The sequence below is a fragment of the Anser anser genome (genome assembly GCF_964211835.1).
Source record: "Anser anser genome assembly, chromosome: 1".
Taxonomy (NCBI): domain Eukaryota; kingdom Metazoa; phylum Chordata; class Aves; order Anseriformes; family Anatidae; genus Anser; species Anser anser.
The window spans coordinates 50,875,766-50,901,534 of NC_139720.1; the positions used below are offsets into that span (position 1 = coordinate 50,875,766).

The window sequence follows — 25,769 nt, forward strand, 5'->3', positions numbered from 1 at the left end:
AATTAAGAGGTGTTGATAGTACTTATACAATGCTAGATGTAGCATCCGTGCAAGATAAAATAGTCGTCATAAAAGTGAAATGTCTGTGACAGAGACTAAAGTTATCAAACAAGTAAATGAACATTTCCTTACTTTTCAGTAGCTGTATGGAACAACAAACAACATTAAAGTCAGTCACCTCCACCACTCCTTGCAAATGGCAGAGTAAATGGTACACATAAGAAAAAAAAATCACACACATTTGGAGTTCCAATATAGAAAGAGACACACAAAATATGAAATCTAAGGTTACAAAAAAAAACAACTTGAACAAGTTAAACACAACAACTTTACCTACCGCTTCAGTATGTATTGGGTGCACTGCAAAGAGCAAGGATGCAACAACGCTACTCCTGTTGTCCAGAAAAAGCTTACAGACCTTGAGGAAGACTACACAAACCACTCCGTGAAAGATGAGATTTAGGAAGTGGTAAGAAACTGCATTTAACTCGCTGAACAGGTAGTTTAAACGAAACGTGAGAACTGTGAGTGGCCGGTAAGATTTATGACTCCTCTCCTAAAAGGAAATAAATAAGTCACTACTGTATTATAAAGGTACTTTTACTACAAAATATCATTCTAAAAATCTGTGCCTTCAAGATTTCCCTCCACTGTTCTCAGACATATACCTTCAAAATAAAAACCTGAAAATCAGTAATACTAACAAAGTCTAGTGAATTAAATGAAAACTCAATTTCAAGTTAAGTTGTTGAAACAAAGAAGTTAGTTCTGACTTTTTCCAACTTATGTGTAGTATTGATATATTACTCAAGTGTTTTGATCAATTTGACATTTCATGTTTTAGATTAATATTTTCAGAAAAACTTTGTGCACTCAGATAAATATATTATCTACACATTTGCAACATGTCTACCAGTCAATGTGTCTATGTTGCCAGTTACTCCCTTCATAAGCCTTTTTAAAACCTTAACACTTGGGGGTTCTGAAGGACAAAAAGGTTGACATGAGCCAGCAGTGTGTGCTTGCAGCCCTACTGCAGCCTCGGCTGCATCAACAGAGGAGTGGCCAGCAAGGGAGGGAGGTGATTGACCCCCTCTGCTCTGCCTTGTGAGGCCCCCCTTGGAGTGCTGTGTCCAGGTCTGGGGCCCCCAGCACAAGAAAAATGAGAGCTTGTTAGAGCAGATCCAGAGGAGGGCCACAAAGATGATCAGAGGACTGGAGCACCTCTCCTGTGAAGAAGGGCTGAGAGAGTTGGGGTTGTTCAGCCTGGAGAAGACAAGGCTCTGGGGTGACCTTATTGCAGCCTTTCAATACTTAAAAGGGGCTTATAAGAAAGATGGAGAGCAACTTTTTGCTCAGGCAGATAACGGCAGGCCAAGAGGGAAATGGTTTTAAACTAAAAGAGGGGAGACTAGAGGTTAGGAGGAAATTCTTCCCTCAGAGGGTGGTGAGGCCCTGGCACAGGTTGCCCAGAGAAGCTGTGAATACCCCATCCCTGGAGCTGTTTGAGGCCAGGTTGGATGGGGCTTTGGGCAACCTGGTCTAGTGGGTGGCATCCCTGCTTATGGCAGGGGTGTTGGAACTGGATGATCTTTGAGGTCCCTTCCAATCCGAGCCGTTCTATGATTTTGTGAGTTTAGGAACCCATATACTCTGGATGAGTACTGAACTAGATGGCATCTGAAAGAATCTGGAAGCTTTTGTTATATGGTTATATGAAAATTATGTATCAAAGTCTATTTATTTGTAGAGCTAGCAACCCACAACGAACTAACTTTGTATATTACAGACATGAAAAAAATGAAGATTACAAGGTGGTATGCTTTGATAAGCAAAACACCTGTGACATTTTTTTCACTTGTTCATCAATGGCACCATGTGTGACTTTACATAAATTTTTTAGCCGCATTGCTGTTGTATGACATTAATCAACAACTTTAATGCCAATGCAGCTTTTCAGATAAAAATGTAGTGACTCAACATAAACCAAAAGCTCTGAATTCACATAAAGATACTTATTCAAATAAATTAAACAGATTCAATCCCTATTCTCCAACTCCTAGATTTGTTGTTTAAGTGAATTATCTTTCCTTCTGGACTGAAATTAGAAATAAATACTATTGTATGTCAATGTCTAGCTTTTCAGGAGGAGAAGGGAAAAAAAGTAGATTTTTCCAATTTCTGTATTGGAACTAGATAACACACAGAGTCTCGAAGTATGATATATGATTTTCTTACAAGTTCTTTTACTGAACAAAAGAATACATCTGTTCCTGATCTGACAGTAGAAAATACTAACATCACCAAATTTCATCAGAAACAAACTATTCTATTAAAACCACAGTAGGGGAAAAAATACAAAAGCTGACTGTAATTTTTTCCCCATTTCCTCAAAGTGTTCTACAGACAGTTTACCTCAGACATTGGAGTCCCCCAGAAGTCATTCTGAAACAGATTTTTTAATGGAGTAGAAGGATGTAAATCTTTGTTGTCCAAAATTGCTGAAACATCATCAAAAACAAAGCCGCAGAATAGACTGTTCCAGTAGCAGGCTGCCACCACACCAACTATTAGTGCCACTTCCTTCAGGCTTACATCAGCCATCTTCCCTAAGAGCTTTCATGGACAACAGCTGAAATAAATAGAAAGAAACTTGGGTGGTTTTATTGACTAAAAACTAAACTTGATAAATAAAATCAAATTAAGACTTTTGATATAAGTTAATGGCACTATATATCAGTAACAGAGAAAGCTTTCCTCACATCTCATTCATTCTTTAGACAATTAAGTGGTTAAAAGAAGTACTTTCATTAAAGAGTTTCACGCCACAAAAAGCCCTCAAAAAGTGGATACTGTCTCTACTGCATTTCACATTTTACTAATAAAGAACTGAAATTGAAGATGACTTGTGATGTGATTTGTAGCAGATAGTTGTGCAGTTCAAGTGAATGCTACAAATTGGAGAACTGTGAAAATTAAGAGCTCTAGAATCCTGGGTAAATTAACATGCTGACAACTCAGAGAATGAGGTTTTAAAAAGGACAGAAAATGTGTTAATTATTTTAAGTTGAAAGGTGTTTCTCACAAAACCTTTCAAAATTCATTAACAAAAACAATTTTCAAAACATTCTGAAGAACAAACAGGACTCTTGTAGAGCAAGAACAGGTAAAAAAGGACATTACTGATAATAAAAAGTTAAACTTACCATTGAAGCTCACACTTTGCTCTTTCGCATTCTTTTTAAAAGTTCACAAAAAGGTCATTTTTTCCTCAACTCTGCCCATTGCGCTGATGTCAACAAATGTTCATGAGAGTCCTGTCTCGAGAAAAATAGCATGTGAAGAAAACAGCACAAATAAACCTTGTATTATTTTATCCTATCTTTCATAAACTTCCTAATCTATAGAAATTATTAAATAGCAATTTTATGACTATTTCATAAATAATACATAGGTGGCCAGGTCAAAAGTTCAAGTTACTATGTATCAGATTGTTTGGAAACAGTTTTGCCCTGGAAGAATAAGCAAGAAGGCAATTACAGTACAAAGGCATTCTTTCTGACCACTGGTTGACACAACATGGCTTAGTGCCAATTGTTTGGACTAAAGATACTGAAAGACTACAGACAGTTGAACAGTGACTTAGTTTTGAGAAAAAGGTGAGATTTATATAGAGAAATAAGGAGAGAAATTATATAGCATTTCCCCCAAAACTAAAAAGGGGGGAAACATCTGTAAGGGCACAGAATAGGTAGTATTAGTCAGATAATGTGGATCAATAATATGTAAAAACACCAGCCTTGTATCTAGCAGGGTTCACACATCATAGCTCTCAAATAACTAACCAGCTTTAAAGTGTTTGATTCTCCTAAGTCCTGAAATGCTTTTTTGTTTGTTTTTGTTTAACGTTATGTACTTTTTAATAACAGCATTCAAATTAAACTATAATATCCTGCAAAAAGAGGTGAGCAAAGCTATCTTTCCCAGGCAGGTAATCTCAGTTGTGGTCTGCAGCCCTGGCCTGAGAGCACGACAATCACCTATCAGAATAGTGGTAAAGGTAAAGGAGCAGTGGCACTGCAAGGGACAAGTGCAACAAGATGCGGGTGCAGTTATACTAACACCATGACAAGGATCACTTAAAAGAAATCAGAACCAACTCAGTCACTGTTACTCACATAATAGCAAAGGTTTTCTCTTCTACAGTACTCGGAGCTCTGGCTATTGCTGTTATTTCAACCAAGAAAGAGCCTTTTTTTAGTCGTCACCACCTTTGAAATAAAGAAGATAAAAAGCTATGTTAAATATCAAAGGATGCTTTTAACGTCTTTATACTAGCCTGGATCAGAGTACTTTAGCCAAGATTGTCTGAACATATATTGGCAGACATAGAAGTCTTATGAAAAACAAACAAACAAACAAAAACACAAAGCATACTACAGGAATACATGGAAAGACATCCCCTTTTAGAACTTCAACCCACCAGAGGTTTATGTACTTTTTTTTTTTTTTTACCCCCCTCCCCCAAGAATGTAGACAAGAAGAATCTGCTATTTCTTAGGCTGTGAGAAACAGTTTGAATTTCCTTGTTTGAATCAGCTTCTGAATAGTGTACTTCCTACTTTTTTAAGTTCACTAGCTCTGCTGAAAAGCAGTGATATTTGAAAAAGACCTACAAGTAGCGTGTAACAATTTTTCAACACAGAAACCTATATTTCTGAAATATCATGTTCTAAAAAGTAAGGGATGAGGTAACATTGCCATGCAGAACCAACCTGAAGATTTAAATTCCCCCTTTAAGAAAACTCATAATTAGGTGAAAAGGTTTTTGGTGAGTTGAGACTTCTTCTGTAAGTTTACTGTTCGCTTGGAGCAGCAAACCCTTGAAGATACTGCTTTGAGTTTCAGAGTCTAATTCTGAAGTAATTCTTAAACATTCCTATTTCAGAAACAGCTACTGCTAAACAGCTGGGAAGAAAACAAGATAGATTCCTAAGCAGAGACTCCTATCCAAAGGAATGAGTTTATCCAACCTCAATTGCTAACTCAACTACTTTTTGTAGGTTTGTACCTTTCCCTACACAGAATATATGTTAACACAGCTACTTCACTTACCTTTTAATCCTAGGCAATTCTGATGCTCTTACAAGCCTTTATTTCTGTTCCCAACTTCTAGCATTTCTTCAATCCAGAACTCTAATTTTACACGACTGCTAACCTCGCTGTTCCCCGACAATGCTACATTTACCTGCATGCCACCCGTAGGGAAAGTACTACTGTTTTCTTTTTAATCAAAGGGAACTCTAAAGCACATAAAGATTTTAGCCATATCCAGTCTGGTTTAAGCGGCTATCCCACCATCAGAAAAGTCTCTTTTAGAACTCCGGAAAAACTTTAACTTCAAAATTTTCTTATTTGCTGCTTGCCCTCCCCTACACCTGTACATTTCAAATGTCACTAATGCAAATACATGGCTACAAGTTTTCCTCTTCAGACAAGTTATTTGTGCCACAGACATTCCCAAACAATTCTTAACAACTTACTAAATTTAATGTAAGGGCAAACACGTTCAACAAAACGCTTTGTTCTGGTTTTGGTAACAAGTCACCCAACACAGTGCTTGAACTGCTGCAAGCTTGGTAATCTCAAATGCATTCCAGCAGATCGCCCTCACTTTTGCAGTGTGCAAAAGCTCACTTGGCAACAGAAGGACATAACAAATCCAGAAGGGCCCGCATTTTCCAGCAACCTGCTTCTGCAAGCAGGAGAAAAATGGGAAATTCAAGGTCACGTACAATCTGTAGACTGCACAAAACTACAGCGTGGATAATTGACTACTGCTCACTTGCACTCTGGCCTTCTGAGATCTTATTTTTCTCAAATCTATGCTAAAGTCAGGAAAATCACTTTTTCCATCTGGTCTGACTACAGAGTAGTTTAACATTCTTGCTGAATTAAAGCATAAATATGGGAAAGGTGTCTTTGCTGCCCTTTATGATAGATAGCATGACAAGAAAAGGAAGACTCATCATCAAAACCAGAACCTCCTATCTGCTGCTACAACGGAGTCCACCAAACTCCATACTCAGAATGGTCAACAATGAGGGAGGCTTGTAAAAGCTAATCTGTACTTGGTATGTCAGGCAGCAGTATGTCTGCCATTAATCTCAGAGGAAAACAGCAATTGTTATCTGGCAGCCAACACTCTTCATATCAACTAATTTGTTCTCATTTTGGCATTGGAAAGCAAGAAGCCATCTAAGGAGTATACAAGACAAAGAAACTCATAGATCACAGATGTGCAAGAGGTTGCTAAAGCTTTGGCATGACTGGACTCCTCAAACGAGTCACAGTGAGTGGATACACTCACTCCCTTTCTCACTCAACAGGCATACGGAAATTTGGTAGCAACACAAGCATGGGCTTGCAAGTGCCAGTATTTCACCATTTCAAGCGATGGAGGTATTGATAAGTATCTGTAAAACATGCTGCTCAACAATTTTTTATATTTTTTTTAAACACAGGCTTGCTGTGATGGAGAACCACATAACTGACTGGTCCAACTCACATAAACAGGTTGATTGTCCCTCAGTATTTTTTATTTTATTTTTTTTAAACTCACCAACCTTTTACTTTCATAACTCCTAAAACTGTACCTTTGATACTTTAATCAGCCCTTGGGCTGTATGACTGCCAATTCATGATCTACAAACAACCACCAAGCCCTAATTTGACTGTATGAAATCAGGACTGACAAGTACTTCATTTCCAAGATTTCTGCCAAACGTTTTAATTTACAACAATACTTGAACCTGTCAGGAAGAATATACAGTTGAATATACAAATATTACAGTTTGCCACAAACAATAAGTGGCAAGATATGCCTTGAAAGACAGATGCTACATGACTGTGAGAGCTGACTGTGGAAAAATAGCATGCTGAAGCTGCATACAATACCTGCTTGTAAGGCTGGTTTTCTCAAGCTGTTCGACATAGAAACCTGCATTCTGCACTGCACCATTTCCATGCATGTTCATAGACAGATACAAAGTGAAAAGGATGGAAAAGAACCAGAGCTCTCCAGCAGGTTAGGCTTGTAAGGCATGCAACCTTCCTCCCCCAACACGCTGAGAATCCTTTACTGGTTCATCCAGTCTTTTTCAAGATTTACAGGTAGTAGGAATATATGAGAAAAAACAAAACACTTTTGGAGAAGTAGGAGAACAAGAAAATGTTTCTCCACAATTACAACCAAATCCATGACAATACAAACAGATGAGAGCAGCATGCCTCAAAATATAGAAGTCTGCACAAAAAAATGAACACAAATACGCACAAAAACCAGAGATGCTCTGCATCCTCACTTGGGAAATCTGGAAGTATGGATGCCCCCTTTCGGCCATAAGAATTTAGGCGAAATTAGGTTGTATTTAGGCAGGAGCACAGTTGCAATCCCTAAAAAAGCAACAGCTATCTACCACTATACCATTAACTATCAGCTAATAAACATGTTATCTGCCACCTTACATCAACATTTAAGGAGACAATCAATTTATGGTCAGATAAACCTTATGACCTAATTTTAGGAACTTAAATACATTTTAAATTTCTCTTCTTCTGGGTAATGGCACTTGCTTCTTTTACTCCTCTGAAGGGTATTAATAACTATTTCTGTTTTGATAAGGTCTACTTGAAAGAAAACGCTCTAACTAATATATATTATACATTTCTTCTTTAGAAAAAAAAATAGTGGCAGTGATAGAATTATTGAAAACCACAGCATTTCTGTATGGGAAAACACCCGTACAATCCACCTACCCCTCCTCAACATTACCAGCAAAGCTGAGTGGAACAAACATATTCATTAAAGTTCATCTCAAACAGTTGCCACAACTGCAAAGTTTTCATCTCTTCCAATTTTTGTATGAGAGCTCCTATTATTTCTGAAAAACATCAGCAAAATTTACATATTAATATTTGCAGCTTTTGACAGTATTTTAAAATTTAGTTCAAGCTCTCAGAGAACTAAAAAAATCAAATTACTGTCCATAAAAGAGAATTGTTAATATATTCTAAAGACTCCTGTTTATTATTCTAGGAATATTTTCACTGATGCTTCATTAAAGACTAAATATTAAAAATACACCTAGCACTTTAGTCATACGAAGACGTCAGCAACTATTCTGTGGAATTGTCAATACAAGTATCAATAGGGAAATAGTCTGTAACTCCACAGAGTCATTTTACACGCATAAAGCATTGTCTGTTAATGTGAAACATAATTATTATGTAAATCTCAGGGAACTTAGTTTTGTGTATATTAATTAGGCAGCTGAAAACAGAAACAAAGCAATTTACAAAGGGATCAGGAAGTTTCTTGAAAAGCTTTGCAAACAAACTAATGATCATTTATGCACATACCTAATCATAAAATGTGGTTCTCCGCTCTCTCATTTGGAATTCTGAAACCAGCAAAGAGATACCCATACATGGAGGAGCTGCCAAAAAACAGCTGGGCATCTTATTTGCTTTGGATAAATGGACTTTGATAATAATCGACACCCCAAACTATTTAAAACATATTTAAAGTGCACACAATTGACTTAAATTATCAATAGTGCAATAAAACAAAGAACTGTTCTAACCACAATTTTTTATTTTTACAGATGAGCAACAAGTTAATCTGATACTGAAATGAGGAACATCAGCACTGATATATACAACAGACTGCCAAAGCCAGTAGCTTTGTCACTTTAAAATGGTGTTTTAATTCAGTACCTCAGGCTCCACTACTATCCCCACTGGTCTTGCCTACTTACCTCCATTTTCTGTGTTTTGTTTTGGTTTGGTTTTCCTGCTAAACCTAATACTCCTTCTAACCTGTTTTCAATGTTTAATAACGGAAAGATATCACTATTTCCTTTCTGTTGTCCCTTTCCAACAAGGCCTTTAAATTTATCGTCTCTTTAAAATGTCACTCCAAGGTACAACTCCAGTACGAATCAACTTAGATGCACAGCTGACATTTTAATGATTGGGCTTGGATCATATATGAGAGAAGGTAAGCTGTATTCGGGAAGACAGGAAGAAGAATGCAAAACATGCCTGGACTCCTTTTCTTTTTGCTGAGACCCAGAACAGACCAAATATAACAAGAGAAGTTTTAATGCAGCAACCTTCTTCTGCAAACATGAAGCAATTTTCATTCCCCAGGAAGGGAATAGATCCCCGTCTTCTGAAGAAGCACAGCTCTGAAGAATTGACTAGATGAAAAATGGCAGCTCTGACTTGAGTAAGAACCTGTGCTGAATGCCAGAGGAAAGATTTCCCAGGGCAAAGACTGATAGGAGTTTGCTAGCAACCAAGTAGTTTAACATTCAGACATTTTAGGGTATCCTGGTACAAATAAGGATCAAAGCTTAAACATGGCTAAGAGGAAGATAATGGCTTAGCTGGGGGTTTATAGCAGCTTCAGTTTGTTTCAACAGTCAGTTGAAATACAAATACCTGAAATAAACAAATACACATGTAAGGTAACATAGACCTTAAAATCATTAAGAGGACTTCAGTACCACTTTTTCTTTTCTTCCTACCAAGCCATATATTCAAACAAAAAACAAAATAATACCTTGTATATTTACACTGAACAACACGATTTGTTTCCTTAACAGGATACTGATGCAAAAACTGTCCCTAAAATAATGTTCAAACAGATTGACACTACCTGTGTTCCAGAAAACACAAACAGTAGAAACTACGTGTTCATTAACTCCAAAGAGCAGATGAACAAAAACTACATGGGTGGCATAAGCTGAAAAGACTTTGCTATGCATGTCCTTATTTAGCAAGCTTGGTCTGTATACGATGACTTCTGTTTGTTTTCTTGTTTTGAAATGACATTCAATTTGATCTCTCATAATGCAGTTTCTGAATTAGCTCTTCGAAATAGCATGGTGTTATCAAAACTGTGGCTTAACATGGATGCCTCGCTCTTCTACCAGGGAGCTCTGCTATGGAGCTAAAATGTTTTCCAGCTCCAGAACTACAAGCATGTATGTACTCTCACCGAACGAAGATCAACTTAGATAAATGTTATATGGAGAGGGATGTCAAGGCAGAAGAAACAAAATATTAACTCACTTGCTCTAAGCCACTCTGTATTTTAAACATTTTGTCACTTTATGTGGGATATACATTTCCATTCTTTTCACTTGTTTCGTTTTCAGTTTTCACGCCTCCCTCAATATCTGCTTTAGTTCTGCATCAATCTTCTTTATTAGCTGCACTACAGAATTATAACCGAGATGTAGTTACGCTACCAGTATATGTAATAAGTATTTTATCTTGATTCCATAACAGAAGACCACAAAAAAAAGCTGAAACACATTAAACAGATATATTAGCCTCTACAGCTTATTAAGCTATAGAAGAGGATAAAAAAAAAGATGTTTCTATTCAGAGGCATCATAACATAGAACGGTTTGGGTTGGAAGGGACCTTAAAGACCATCCAGTTCCAAGGACACCTCCCACCAGATCAGGTTGCCCAAAGCCCCATCCAGCCTGGCCTTGAACACCTCCAAGGATGGGGCATCCACAGCTTCTCTGGGCAGCCTGTGCCAGTGTCTCACCATCCTCTGAGTGAAAAATTTCCTCTGAATACCTAATCTAAACCCACTCTCTTTTAGTTTAAAGCCATTACCCCTTGTCCTGTCGCTCTACTCCCTGACAGAGTCCTTCCCCAGCTTTACTATAGGCCCCCTTTGGGTACCAGAAGACTTCAATGAGGTCTCCAGGGAACCTTCTCTTCTTCAGGCTGAATGACCCCAACTTTCTCAGCTTGTCTTCATAGGAGAGGTGCTCCAGCCCTCTGATCAGCCTCTTAGATCTCCTCTGGAACTGCTCTAACAGGCTGCTACACGGTCTTCCCAGAGCCTTCTCTTATTCAGGCTGAACAACCCCAGCTCCCTCAGCCGGTTGTCACAGGAAGATGCTCCAGCCCTCTCTGATCATCCTTGTGGTCCTCCTCTGGCCCTGCTCTATGTCTTTGTCCTTGTGCTGGGGGCCCCAGAGCTGAATACAGGGCTCCGAGTGGGGTCTCACAATAGCAGAGCAGAGCAGAGGGGGACAATCACCTCCCTCGCCCTGCTGGCCACACTGCTTTTGATGCAGCCCAGGATACAGTTGGCTTTCTGGGCTGCAAGCGTACACTGCCAGCTCATGCTGAGCTTTTAATCCATCAACACCCCCAGGTCCTTCTCCTCAGGGCTGCTCTCAATCCGTTCTCTGCTCAGCTTGTGCTTTGGACTGCCCTGACCTAGGTGGAAGAGTTTGCACTAGGCTTTGTTCAACTTCATGAACGTAACGAATGGATTATTTTATTTTCTAAACCACAGGGGAATCAAAATCCATTTTCTGAAAGCTCATTTTGCAGCAAGGCAGCATTATTCTCTGTGGGTCACCTGCTTCACCTATGAAGTCACTTCTGTTAGGGATTCATTGTTTTACATTCAATCATGATCAATTTTATTTTTTGCAACGTTTTCCATTTTAGAAATATAATCCAGTCTCTCTTCCTTTTCCTTTTCCTTTCTTTACCGAAAGGGTTTTTAGACATTGGAATGGGCTGCTCAGGGAAGTAGTTGACTCACCGTCCCTGGAGGTCTTTAAAAGACGTTTAGATGTAGAGCTTAGCCATATGGTTTAGTGAAGGACTTGTTAGTGTTAGGTCAGAGGTTGGACTAGGTGATCTTGGAGGTCTCTTCCAACACAGAGGATTCTGTGATTCCTCTCCCCTAACCATGACGTTTACTCTTTTTACATAGAGAGATGTAACTAACCAACCTCTGGGTGAGATATAAGCCTTTACCTTCAATCAACAGTTAAGGCTTACAACATGACAAGTTACGTAACTAGTAGGTGTGTCGAGCATCTTGCATCTTGTCAGCCGTCATTAAATAGCAATGCTGATTAAGCAACAGCAAAGAAGAACAAAAGGATGAATAATTCAGAAGAAAGTAAAACTCAAAAGATTACCACCTTTGTCTTTTGATTAAGAAAAAGAATCACTTTCAGCTTTTAACACATCTGCTGAATGAACACATAACGTATACAGACACTTCACGCGGTTACTGGTTTTCCTTTTTTATTTAGGATGCGTTCACGCCTAGTTAGCTATAGCAGTGGACCCCGAACCTTTTGGGCCGTCGGACCACTACCAACGCTCAGCCCCCCTCGCCGGCTGGCAGCGCCAACGGGACGCCGGCAGTTTATGGATGCAGCGCTCCGGGGCCCGACCAGCGGCCACCTGCAGGTCGGGGCCACGCAGAGAAGCGCGCACACACCCGCAGGGGCCGGGAGAGGGCACGCTGCCTCTGGGGCAGCCCCCGTTAGGGAAACCTAGGAAAGGAGTGGAGCGGGCCGGGGAAGCTCGGGGGACCGAGGCCGCACCGGAGCCCGACCCGAAGCTGCGAGGAGCACCACCGCGGGCAGCGACGGCTCCGCCGAGCCCTCCCCCGGGACCCCGTGAGCAGAGGGCAGCCCCGGCCAGCCGCCGCCACCGCCCGCCCTACCTGACTGAGGCCGCCTCGGATCCGCCGCCGCCGCCCCCAGCTGTCGCTGCCCAAGCAAAGGATGTCGGGACAGCGCTCCCCTCGGGGCGCCGGGGCGTGCTGGGAGCCGCGCGCCATGCTGGGACTCGTAGTCCGCCGCGAGGGCCCTAGGCCCGCCTGGGCGCCACCGCGCCTCGTTGCCTCTCCCCGCCCCTGCGCGTCTCCCAGTTCCGGACAGCGGAGCCGCCAGGCGAGGCTGCGGGCGTCGCCTGGCAGCGGCCTCCGTTGTCGCCGCCGCCGCCCTGGCGGAGCGGTGAGGCCAAGGGGCGGCCCGAGGGGCTGCGGCCGGGGCCGTCGGGGGCTGCGCTGCTGCCGGCCGGGGGGAGGCGGGTGGAAGGCGGCCGGGGCCGGGGGACCAGTAGGGGGGCTCTGCCCCTGCCCCTGCCCCTGCTGAGGCGTCCGGGGGCTGTTGCCGTTCCCAGGGGTGCCGGGTCGGGCAGTCTGCGAGTTCAGCAGGGTCTAAAACGGGGGCAGGGCTGGGACACCCTGCAGGGACGGCGGTCTGTCTGTCCGTGTGGCATCTCGGGAGGGGGTGTGTCAGTTGGAAGGAAATGGGAGCCCTGCACAAGGTGCTTTGTGGCTGGGGTGTAGTGCTCTGTAGAGCTAGCGTATCGGAGCTAGTCTGGGTGACCTAGTTTGGAAATCCTAAGTAGCTTAATCTGGGTTAGTTCCGCTAAACTAACAGAAAGTTAGCGCATGTCCCACCTGTCTTTGCTGCTTCTTGGGATTCAGTCTCGCTCAAGTATCTATGACTGTAATACACATTGTACGCATGTTATGGAAGAGGAGCAGCTGTTTGTACTGGTGCCCAATGTCCCTGTGATGATGAGGAATCTGCGTGGTGCTTGGGCTGCCTCTCCTTTGCGCGGTCTCTGGTGGGCCGTCCTGGATGTCCTACCAAGTTCTGATAGCACGTGAGCATGCCCAGCGCTCCTATTTTATCAGTCCTTACTGAACTTTATAGCATCAGGCTATTTTATGTATGTTTGGTGCCTAAAGTAAGTCAAGAAAATCTTGTGATGGCTACCATCAAATGCATGTATATTTCACATTTTTTAGAGCCCTGATCTCCTTGTCTCACCACGCAGACCTTCTGTCAAATAAAAGCACACATTCTACCAAGTGGAAGGGATCAGCTAAATTTTATGAAGAATTAACTTCCCTTTTATTGTCCTTAAATACATATATACTGTAAAACATACTTCACGCTTAGGTTGTGCCCCCCTATATTTTACTGTAGATGGTCTCCCAAGAATTTGGATTATTTTGTTTATATCTCTCTTCCTTTTGATACCATTTCAAGACTGATACTTTCTTAAAGACATTTTATAAGTTAAGGAAAAGGATTTTTAAACAAGAAAGGTAGGGAAAGATCAACAGTAGTAAGGTAGTGCATTTACTCTCAGAATAGATTTGATAGTCATATATATATTTTCTACATCTCATCTACATTTACATCTACATCTCATCTCAGGAATATATTCTGCAAAAGTAATATCTGTTCAGACTTTCATTAAAGATGGAAGTTTCAGTTGTTGAATGTTTAAATGATGAACAGTGAATGAGGGAAAAGATCTTGAGATATGCCTAGCATACACCTTTGTTATGGTTATTGATTCAGCTTGATTTTTTCCAGTAAAATATATATCCTTTTTGCATCATCAAGTTTATTGAATATTAATGAATTAAACATCCTAGTTGGTTTTATTATTTTTTTACTTATTTTTCCTAACCATTTATACTATATTTATAATTTAAGGGCAATATGTAAATAAATTTTCAAAACTTTTTTTTTTTGAAACTTGGCAGAATCTGCTTTTTAAGGCTTGGCAATATAGGTCAGAGACAGCTCTGAAAAACATAATAATCCAAGTCTTCCAATCTCTTTTGTCTTTTTCAGGTATTGCATTGACTTCCAGGTACATGACAAGTCACCGTCACCTATAGCATCTGGCTGGTAAGCAGTAGAACAAAACTGTGCATTACTTCCAATTTATATATTTGTCAGTTTGCAGATTGTCTACTGTCCTGGCTCAATTCAAGTATTCTAATCAAAAGGAAAGGATGCTTAATACAAGAGTTTAGTATCTTAGAAATGAGTATCAAGAAATGGACGCTTGTGGCATCAAACTGAAGCAGGTGTTGGTTGTGTTTTAAATACATAGGAAATAATGATTTTGTCAATATAAGGAGATTTTTATCATGCAAGGGCAGATTCAAGAGAAATTGGGAAGAACTGAATGACATTTAGAAGTGAAAAATGAGGTTTCACATGCATCTCGATGTTCAGTGTTTGAATCACAAATTCTTTGATTTTGCATGATCTAATTTGTAACTTAAAAATGGTTTTATTATAGCCTACTTAGACTACAGTCTACGTATTTACAACGGAGCAAAATGTGAACTGAATGTTAATCAGTACATTTATTAAAAAATCCATATGGTTATTAATATTGTCTTGTGTTGTACACTAGCTGGCCTCCTTTAAGTCATATGATAAATAACTGATGGGCAGTGTTAATGTCTCATAACTGTTATTTCTATATTTCTTTTCCAAGAAAATACTATAAAATCAATATGGCACCCATTGTAGATTGGAAGAAGCTTATGAGAGTTGATCCAGATGCTTTGCCTGGTCAAGAGGAACTAGCAGACAGATTGCTAGAGACTGTGTCCAAGGTACTCAAGGGGAAAACAGAATGTACTGGTTTTGCTATGCATTCTCCTCTGAAGAGTCTCTGGTCTGTCACATGCATAAACGCTTTATTTTGTGAATTTCATTGATATTTGTATAAAAACACTGTTGTCTCTTTAGGTTGATGGGAAAAACTTGAAAAATGAAACTCCTGAACAGTTGATACATCTTTTTAAAATTACTCAGTCACTAATGAAGGTTTGTATTAATCCTCACTTACTACAGTTCTGTAGGTACATCTGCTTATTTTTTTATTTCAATGAAAACATGATTACTTTTTTTTTTTTTTTCTCTTTTCCTGCATTGAGCGTACTGGTTACTCTTACAAGGATTTGTGTACTACATGTGTGCGTGCAACAGAGTAACTGCAGCAGTTAGGGTTATGGCACATACCAGTGGGAAATGAACAAGTGAACGTAGTTATGTAGTTAGGGAATCTTAGTTTTACAGGTAATGCAAAGATATTTCACAAAGAAGTTAGATGTAGTAAGTAATTGATTATGATTTTAACTTTAATCAAAGTTTTTATGGTAGGTTGATGTTTTGGAGTAACTTTAAAACTGTCACTGCAAATGGAAGAAACTTGGCTATCCTGAAACTGATCCTATAAGTCTATTACATTTTGTATTTACTCATAAACATACCAAAAACAAGAAATAAAAGCTGCACACATTGGTCTTAGGATTTTTTTTTATTTTTATTTTTTATTACTATTCTCAGCTACATGCTTTTGAATGTTCAGACAGCTTCTTAGAATAAATTACTAAAGAAAATATTTCAACGGTCTGAAGTTCTTAATTGTAGGGAAAATGAGTGGTTTCCTTTGTTTGAAGAGAAAAATATTCTTTTGTACATGTTTTCATACTTCTAAATGCATGGTCCATGGAATACTCTTTTAGTTTGTGTTAGTAAATCTTTTTTCTTTGCTTACTATGCTCTTTTTGCCAGATGAAAGCTCAAGAGGTGGAGCTGGCACTAGAGGAAGTTGAAAAAGCTGGGGAAGAACAAGCCAAATGTGGTAAGCAAACCTTAAGCTATTTATAAATGATTTATTAAATATAATATATTTGTTTCTTTTTAATTTAACAAAGTGAATAAAATACTGACTGATATGAAGTCAGTTGCCTCAGTGGGGCCAAATATTTAAAGGCTGTGAAGTTAACCATTGTTGCTTTATGTACCTTGCTGGTTAATTCTCTGTGCCTATTCTATTTTAACAGAAAATCTATTTAAAACAAAAGTGATGAAGCTGGAAAATGAATTAGAGGTACGTTTTAAAATTTTGTTTATAGAATGCTGCTTTTTTTATTTTTTGCACTACTGTTTTAAATAGCTAAGGAAATATAATAGCCCTAAGTTTTAGTTAATCCTTTTTACTAGCTTTTGAATATTCATCAGCCTCATTTTTAAAAAGACTTCTATCTACAATAAAATTGTCTTTATTTGAATAAATCCCTTTTTTTTAATTAATTCTTTTTTTTTTTCTAAGAAGCTAGTGAGGCCTTCCTGTTGCTTTTCCTGAACGTTAGGAACATTAGGCTTAGTATCGGTCTTCTCTTCTCTTCTCTTCTCTTCTCTTCTCTTCTCTTCTCTTCTCTTCTCTTCTCTTCTCTTCTCTTCTCTTCTCTTCTCTTCTCTTCTCTTCTCTTCTCTTCTCTTTATTGCTATTTTGAAGAACAGTACTATATTTATTACATCGTTTTAATGCTCTTAAGATGGCACAAAGATCTGCTGGTGGTCGTGATACTCGTTTTTTATGTGATGAGATCCGCCAACTGGAGAAACAAGTAGAACAAAAAGAGAGACAGTTAATGGAAATAGAAAAGGAATTGGAAAAAGAGAAGAAAGTGAATGAACAGGTAAGAATGGCTTGACATCTCTAAACCAGTTCTGGAACTGTGTTTGAAAGTTTCATGTTTTGAAAAGAGCCTCTGAAATTTAAAAAAAAAAAAAAAAAGATGAAATAGGACCACTGTGCATTCATCTTCTGTTTTGTTTCTGGAGTTCGTTGCTTTCATAGTTTATGTTAGCGATATACATATGTATATATATACATGCACACACACAATAAGGATTTTATCATCTTATTCTAGCTTGCTCTTCGAAATGAAGATACAGAAAATGAAAACATCAAATTAAGGAGAGAGGTTAGTAAAGAATTAATACTGATAAACAGTATATATTATTAGTTTTCTACATATTTTTGGGGAGTGATATGGTATTTAATTCTGTTCTGGAATATCTCCTAGGTACTGGAGATATTGATTATGACATTTTAATCAGGTTTCACAAATTTATCATAGATCTGTTCAAGGGAAACTTAGCTAATTGAGGTCAGGAGCTGTCTATGCTTGAATTTACACAGCCCTAAGATAATTTGGCTTTGGACTTTGTCTTCTTGAGCAGTTAGTATTTTTCTTAAATACTATTGACAAATAGATTTGATGGATAGTGGACAGGATTTGGTTTAAGCTTGCTGCTTTTGCTAAGATAAAATTTTTACAAAAATTAGTTAATATAAGAACAAATGAAAAGATAGAGTTAACATTCTTTAATACATTTTTTTTTTCTTAAATCAGTCTCTTAAAACATTTTTGCTGGTTGTTTTTCTACCTTTATTACCTCTAATCTTGGTCTGTGGCAGAATAAAATGGACAGCAACAATTACAATTAATGTTCTGGTGGAAACTTGAGAATTCCTCAAATGTGCCCTTTTACCTACGTGCATGTATGTATGTATGTACACACATGCACAGGTATATGGAAAATTTTACTTTGTTTGGACTTTATGTTGATTCCAATTTATTCTTTCTAAAGCAAAGATAATCTAATATTTTTCATGCTTTGTTCTCTTGGTCTTGTTCTCTCCTTTTTAATCTGAAGAAAAAACAAATAAAGAGAAAGGTGAGGCTTCTAAGTTTTTAAAAGCAGACAGTAGGAATTTGGATGGTGTTTGTCTTAGCTCTTTGTGTTAGCTTATTAGAAAAGCAACAACTTTGAATTCAGCTCTTCAAAATAGATTTATTTTTGGATTGCTTTTTGTGCAGAATGAACAATTACGTCAGGATGTAATTGACTATCAGAGGCAAATAGATTCTCAAAAAGAAACAGTTCTGTCACGAAGAGGAGATTATTCTGATTACAGATCTCAGTTGTCCAAAAAGAACTTTGAGCTTGTCCAGTATTTGGATGAAATTCAGGTAAAATGGATGCTGTTGAGTATTTATTAGACTCTTCTGACAATGGTATTTTTCACAAAGCTATGCCAATTTACAGACTAAGTGACACGGGGCAAGGGAATATGTAATGCAGTTGGGTTCTGTGATTCATAAACTCTCCATCTGTGAATGTCTGAGGTACTGAAGTTACTGACACGGGTCTTTTAGAGTAATTTTTTAGTGCTTAGTCATTAGGATTTGTTGAAATTGAGGATCCAGAGGTCAAATACTCTCTTCTGTGCTAATTTATACTTTCAAGTATTAGATTTAAGGTAGCTTTCAATTACTGGTTATTCAGGTATTAAGATGCATACTTTTTAAAAGCAGTTGCTTTAATTCTGCAGAATTTGACTGAAACTAATGAGAAGTTAGACATTCAAAACCAAGAAATGAGAAAGAATCTTGAGGAATCAGTGCAAGAAATGGAGAAGATGACGGATGAATATAATAAAATGAAACTAATTGTGCAACAATCTGATATTGTTATGGATCAGTTAAGAAAGGAGAAAGAACAGTACAAATTTCAAGTAAGAACTAACTTATATTATTGAACGTATTTTTTTGCTTTTATATTGTATCATCATATTTTTCCTTAAATTCAAAAATGTTCAACAACTCCAGTTAAAGCACACTGCTGAAATAATTACTAAAAATAATGTGATCTTTAAGCTTGATGCAAATTTTAAAACTTTATTGCAGATCACAAAATACTTTCATAAAGAGTGTTAGACTTCATGTGTTCTAGGAGCCAGAACTATACCTTGCTGCCATAATGCTTTTCTGCTAAGTTGTATGTCTGCGTTTGTTGTTGTATGTTGTTTAAGCAAAACAGTTTTGTGATACCATATTGATCTAAATTGCATCTCTAGGTTCAGGAGCTTTCAGACCAGCTGAAAGCAAAGAATGAGGAAGATGATCCACTCATGGCAGCTGTAAATGAAAAAGTTGAAGAATGGAAGGTACTTCTAATATTTTTTGGCTATTTTTTAGGAATTGCTTCAAGAATTCTGATGGTATTTTATCTTCCTTTTCAGAAAATCTTAGCTTCAAAAGATGATGAACTCATAGAGTATCAGCAAATGTTGTTTAACATGAAAGAGGAAATAAAAATGGCCCGACTTGATGTAGACAGAAATAGTATACTGGCCCTTCAGCAGGTACAGTCCATCTGATAAATTACACACACAGAAATTACCATTCTGTAGGTAAGCTGGTGACCAAATAATATAGTCTTTCATAGTTTGCAAAAACCAGAATCTGTGTCATTCACATTTGAGAATTACGAGGCAGGTTGATTTATTCCACTACAAGGTTAGCTTAATATTGCACAAATGAACGTTCCCTTTCTGTATGAATTGAGCTTTTGGTAGTTGGTTCTGTTACTTTCATATTTGTCTTTTCTAACTGTAACTAGAATGATTGTTTTAACACCTAAGCATCCAGAATTTAATGCTGTTAAATTACAGTAAATCGGTTAGTCGAGGAAAAGTCTCACCTAGAGGTTTTAACTTGTGTGTCCTCTTGTCTTGCTTGGTGCTATACTGTTCAAGTCTGTGGTTCAGCATGTTACAGAGCTAGCTGAATTAGGTGCCTTTTTTATTAATCTCAAATTAGATAATTCTTCATGATCTTTCCCCACTTTCTTGGAAAACTATAAAACATTCAAAAAATCTCACAGCCCTTTAGGAGCCCCAATATCAAACAATATGCTTTCCATAATGTATATGTATCAGGAGGATTTCCTGCCTTCTTCAGGTGTTTTTTGAATAAATGTATCATTACGTGTAATCTTACAGAAAAAAAAGGATTAAAAACAAACAAAAAAACCTTACGTTCCAGTTAGCCTCTGATGATCAGAAGACAGAAGTATCTGAAAAGATCTTTGATACGCAGTCACGCAGTCTGTTTTTAGCTGACTTAGATTGCTGTAAAAGTTGCTTTTTTGGATGACAGTCATGAGCATGTCATTCTGAAGAGTTTTATGGAAATGAGCGTATTTTAAAATAAGGCATTTAAAAATTAAATCAAGCTACAGCATTGTGTTGCAACACAAAATGGACCAAGCTTGTTACGGTTTGATATAAGTTCACATTTGAAAGGGTTATAGTTACCTCTTTACAGCTTTGCTAAGCGGTGTATCTTTAGATTTAAAATGTGGTGATATTTTTCCTCTAAGAAAGACTGAGCTTTTGTTTTTCATAACTTTGGTATAAAGTAAGGTCAGCAACTCTTGAGACTTCTATATTGTAATTATTTTCTGTAACTTTTTTACAAGTCTATTTTTTCTTTTTTTTTATATATATTCATCACGCAAAAAATACTACTGCGTTCTGTGATATTTATAAAGTTCATATATAAGCCTAGAAATAATATGTTAATAGATACTTTAAGAGTCTGTGTGTACCTATGGATGTATATGCATACAAAGCAAGATTTGGTATGAATTTTTAAAAGTTGGATGACTTGTTGAAAGGCAAAATAGGTGTCATGTATGATGGATTGTTAGTCTTCCCAATCTTTAATATATATATATCTCAGTTCCTACTACCTGCTTAGGAGGAGGTAGTAAGAAATCTGTTTGATCTAAAACTTCTTATCATGCACCGACTTAACTCTAAGAGAACTGTTCCATTTAAAATTGATCATTAAGCACTACTTTAGTGTCAGTGTGATAGTGTTGTGCGAATGCTTTATTTTTACTCTTTTATTTTTCCTGCTTTGCCTTTATCTATCCAACTTCTAGATAATATCTGAACTCTATGTTGTAAGTACAGTATGTTTGCTTGTTATATAATTTTATTGTGTCTTTGTATTCGCTGCTTTTCATTTCTCCATTTTGATTTTGAAGAAATGTGGTGTTCTGTATTGGTAGTTTCCCTGTCAGTAAAGAATTTCTTTAATGGAGCTTTTTTTTTTTTTTGTGTGTGTGTGTGTGTAATGTGCAAGAGTGAGATGGTCAGTGAAGAAGAATTTCTTTTAATATATTTTTTTTTTAGGGTGTGCAAGAGCGAGATGCTCAGATAAGACTTCTTACTGAGCAAGTCGAACAGTATACCAAAGAAATGGAACAAAATGCATTTCTTATTGAGGAATTAAAAAATGATCTCCAAAAAGATAAAGGTAAGTTGACCATTTTATTTTAAGGTATATTAAAAAGAAAATAAAAAGCAACAAATTTGCCGTATATTCTTTATTCTTTAGAAATACAGAAAAATGTTTGCCATATTTGAGTAATACTAATCTAAAATTTTTGTTCCTTTCCATTTGTCAAGCATGCAAAACGGTTTAAATTTATTTACAGTACTCCAGTGGGTTTTAGAGGTAATATAATGCCTAATAAAACTATACCTGTATAGTTAATTAATGTTACATATATTACATATGTAATAATGTTACATATTACATACGTTATAGGTTAGAGTATAAGATACGTCTCAGCTCAGCTTAGTAAAGAGTTGCAGATGATTAGTAACATGTAATTCAAAACAAACTCCCTTTTGTGCATACTTGAGGGTTGTTTGAATGAATGATAAAAAAAAGCAATAACATATAGTCTTTTTTAATTACTTAATTGAGAGCAGATAATGAAGATCTCCTTTATAACATCATCTGAAGTGTTTCTTGCTGAGATAGCAAGAATTCCTAGTTGAATTGTTGATCAAGGTTTTTGTTTCCAGGTCTCTCAACTCTTGTTCAGCAGAATCGTTTAGGAGAAATGCAGGAAAAGTTAAACTTGCTAGAGGAGAAAACAAAGGAGGCTGAGAAGTCTGCAGAACTAGCCGAAGCAGATGCTAAAGAAAAGGACAAAGAACTTGTTGAGGCTCTGAAACGAATGAAAGACTATGAACTGGTAAACAATTTGTCAGAGTGGACAGGGTATTTCATCGTATTTTTAGCAGATCATTTTCTGCTTGCATTTTTATTGACAGTGTTCTAATTAGAACTTCAATGAATGACTTCTGATGCTATTTTATTTTCTTTTTCTTTCATAATACCTCTAGAGGTTACTGATTGCATGTTTGTTAACCATACTTAACTTTTGCAAGTTGACAATTTTAGCATATGAGTAGGGGCTTCTGAAACACGTTGAACATTAATTGAATTATCAAGATAGGATTCTTCAAAGAATCCCGTAATAAGAGGGTTGAATAATATTGAAATATGTGGAGGTTACTGTGTAGTCAGAAGATAGATTTGTAGGAACTGATTTTATTCAGCAACTCTGTTTGCAATAAGCACAGTGCTTACAGACTGGAAAACATTTTTTTCTTATTAAGTAAGGTTTTAATGATTTTTCGATTTAAATAGTATATATTAAAAATATTCAGATACTTCAGAAATTGTGTGGACAGTTAGCATAAAAAAGATAACATAAAAAAGATTAGCACTCTTTTGGTGAAATCTGTATTTGTGATAAGTGGATTTCAAAAGTATTTTGGAGCTAAGCAAAACTGAAAGTCTTGGTGTCCTGCAATGCAATCATGAGAAATCACAGATAGTATGGTATGTTTTCTAGAAAATGTTGTTTGTGTGAAAAAATAGGCATTGCAGTTAGGAATTACTGAATGCCATGGTCAGAAAAATGAATATGCTTTGCTTTAGCGGACATTGAGTCAGCCACTTGAGAGGGTGACCTCCTTTGAATCCTTATAGTCTTCAGGAAGAATTTTTTCACTTGACTGTTGTCTTTCCATAACTTATCAATGGTCTCCTATGTATGTTTGTTAGTATAAGTTTTCAATCATAGTATTTTTTTCTTGTTTTGTTTCCAAATAGTGTCATCAACTTTGTAAGGATGAAACACAGATTCATAATTTATTTTTCCATGTGATCTGTTTATAATTCCCATTTGGATTTTTACAGGGAATATATGGTTTGGAAGAGGCTGTTGCTGAAATAAAGGATTTAAAAAAGCAAATCAAAATAAGAGATCACGAGATTGAAACGTTAATTAAGGAAGTAAATAAACTTGAACTGAAAATAAATGATTTTCTTGATGAAAATGAAGAGCTTAGAGAGCGCTTAGGTATGGTGTATCTGTTATATTTTCATTTTTTTATTGTGTAGGAATTGAAATAACATTGTGTCATGGACATTTTTACTATACCAACTAACTACTTGGAAATACTTATGTATAGTCTGCTAATATTTGCAAGTAGTTTCAGTTAGTTAGGAGAAAAAGAGTGTATGTACATGTCTAAACTTTAGCTACAGGTTGCTTTGAGTGGAGAAAGCAGGAAAATAGGTTTCACATTGCTTTTTTTTGTTGTCGTTTTTGATTCCTCCTTGATTGTAGACTACTTACTTAGCTTCATAATACAGTATTTGGAAATCATCCATAACTTACTGAAATTGTAATGCTAGATTGAAAAGCACAGAGAAAAATTCAGAAAGGCTTATTTTTGCATAAAGAAATCTAAACATAAATACAGTTAATTTTAGGCGGTATTTTATTGTGCTTTGTTTTTTTTAGTAACTAATGTAAAATGGTGCTTTCTTCTGATGTTATTATGCAGAGCATGATGTGTAGAAATATGTGTATATTTAACCATCAATATGTTAGTTTTTTTGTTCTACTTGACTGATTGTGTTGTCACTTAAATGGGCTACCTATTAATGACCATTAACATTAGTGTTCCTCCCAAATGAGTGATTATGCATCATATACTGTGTTTCAGGTCTTGAGCCAAAGGCAATGATTGATTTAAATGAAATCAGAAACAGCAAAGTACTAAAACAGCAGCAATATAGAGCTGAAAACCATATTCTTTTGAAAGAAGTAAGTGATAAATTGTATTTTTATGTAAGACCTACATAATGAAACTGCATTTGAACGGAGTGAAATACTTGTCTGTTAAATAATACGCAGATTGAAAGACTAGAAGAAGAAAGAATTGAATTGAAAAAACAGGTTCGTAAGTTGGCTCAGGAGAAAGGAAGAAGAGTTGCAACAAATGGTAAGGTATTCTGTGTTATAAAATATCCTGCAAGAAGATTCTGTCTTTAGTTACTAATATAGCTCTGTTATGTCTATTAATTTGCTTAAATTATAAGGCAAAATAATTATCACTGAATCTGTAGAAAGAGGTGAGTGGTTTTGTATTTCTGTAGTCTTACAGCCCAGTAGCTTTTTGACTTATGATGGCTAGTAATCCATCACTTGAGAGTCATGCCATTGTCTTGTAGTTCTTAGATACAGAATAATCTCACCATGATTTCCAGTAAATCTTTGTAATGGATTTGTTTCAGAAAACTTAAAAACTTAAATTCTGTGCCACCTAGGCAAACATAATCTGCTCCAATGAAAAGGTTTACAGCTTCTTACCCTGCGGGTAGTAGAAAACTAGAACTCATATATAGTAGCTTGAATATATTCCCTTGTTTGAAGACCAAAAAAAAAAATTCATAGTAATTTATTGTACATTTACTTGCAATTAGCATTGGATGCTGGTGATGTGCAGATAACAGATAGCTTTACTGAAGAGAAGTGGATGACTAAGAGGAAGTTTGATTTCTTGGACACCCATGATATTGCTGAAGTAAAGGCAAAGGTAGGTTCATAAACCAAGTTCATGAGCATTTATTGTATTTCTGTTTCAAATAAATATAATATTGGTTTGTAAATATGTTTTCAAATATTTTTATAAGCTTTTATTAACTGCTTTTAAAAAATCCCAAATTAATCATTTGTGGTTTTTTTTTGAATACTAATGAACATTATTTCTTGTGAGTACAGGTTATCAACTCATGTAACACAGAAGGGAGAAACACACTTGCAGATAGAGAAGCATGAGTTAGCCTTTTGAAGTCAGAGAAAGATAGAGCTGAAAAGAGTAAGGCTGTGGGAAATCTACGTAGAAGAACTTGTGGCATACTTGGGAATTTAAATCACTTGGAAAGAAATAGAAATGCTTCTTTGCTTCATTTAGGTTCAAAACGTGACAGAGTTGCAAGCAGTTAATGACAACTGTAATTCAGAAACTCTTAGGATAAAAGAACTTTTCATATCACCAGAACTACAATTTACAGTGGCATCAGGGATAATAGATAATGCAGACATTAGAGAGGTGTCAAAAGACTCAAAATCAGACTGCACAGATTCATTTTCTGTGTATCAGAGAATGTGGTAGGCTTCAGAAGTAAATGACCAAAGTTACAGAAACAAAGCGTCTTTTCCGAATCAAGTGTCTATAACTTCTAATTCAGATCAAAGAAGTGAGGAAAATTTTTGTGCATGTCCATCTCT

At 37.0% G+C, this 25,769-nt stretch overlaps 2 protein-coding genes across 11 annotated transcripts in view; one reads left to right on the forward strand and one right to left on the reverse strand.

Moving 5' to 3' along the window:
* Window positions 1–12,709, reverse strand: part of TMTC3 (transmembrane O-mannosyltransferase targeting cadherins 3) — a 36,183-nt gene extending 23,474 nt beyond the window's left edge. The window contains exons 1-5 of one of the 2 annotated variants that reach the window (XM_083821382.1): window positions 12,572–12,709; window positions 4,179–4,271; window positions 3,207–3,317; window positions 2,416–2,632; window positions 338–556 (exon numbers count right to left, since the gene is read on the reverse strand). In XM_083821382.1, coding sequence (XP_083677508.1) covers window positions 338–556; window positions 2,416–2,604 — 408 coding nt within the window. In that variant the 5' untranslated portion in view covers window positions 2,605–2,632; window positions 3,207–3,317; window positions 4,179–4,271; window positions 12,572–12,709. The remainder of the gene's footprint in view (window positions 1–337; window positions 557–2,415; window positions 2,633–3,206; window positions 3,318–4,178; window positions 4,272–12,571) is intronic. The other variant, XM_083821383.1, reaches the window with a different exon arrangement.
* Window positions 12,710–12,724: 15 nt separating this feature from the next.
* Window positions 12,725–25,769, forward strand: part of CEP290 (centrosomal protein 290) — a 54,294-nt gene continuing 41,249 nt past the window's right edge. For 7 of the 9 annotated variants that reach the window (XR_014578637.1, XM_083821374.1, XM_083821376.1 and 4 more), the window contains exons 1-18: window positions 12,725–12,863; window positions 14,511–14,567; window positions 15,169–15,289; window positions 15,426–15,503; window positions 16,254–16,323; window positions 16,526–16,572; window positions 17,021–17,164; window positions 17,399–17,452; window positions 18,353–18,505; window positions 18,868–19,050; window positions 19,393–19,482; window positions 19,558–19,680; window positions 21,520–21,643; window positions 22,201–22,373; window positions 23,387–23,549; window positions 24,202–24,302; window positions 24,393–24,480; window positions 24,962–25,074. Coding sequence is in view for 8 of the 9 variants with exons in the window: in XM_083821374.1 (XP_083677500.1) it covers window positions 15,188–15,289; window positions 15,426–15,503; window positions 16,254–16,323; window positions 16,526–16,572; window positions 17,021–17,164; window positions 17,399–17,452; window positions 18,353–18,505; window positions 18,868–19,050; window positions 19,393–19,482; window positions 19,558–19,680; window positions 21,520–21,643; window positions 22,201–22,373; window positions 23,387–23,549; window positions 24,202–24,302; window positions 24,393–24,480; window positions 24,962–25,074 (1,806 nt within the window). In the remaining variant the exon portion in view is untranslated. Of the gene's footprint in view, window positions 12,864–12,889; window positions 13,525–14,510; window positions 14,568–15,168; window positions 15,290–15,425; window positions 15,504–16,253; window positions 16,324–16,525; window positions 16,573–17,020; window positions 17,165–17,398; window positions 17,453–18,352; window positions 18,506–18,867; window positions 19,051–19,392; window positions 19,483–19,557; window positions 19,729–21,519; window positions 21,644–22,200; window positions 22,374–23,386; window positions 23,550–24,201; window positions 24,303–24,392; window positions 24,481–24,961; window positions 25,075–25,769 lie in introns of those variants that run through there. The other 2 variants (XM_083821375.1, XM_083821380.1) reach the window with 2 other exon arrangements.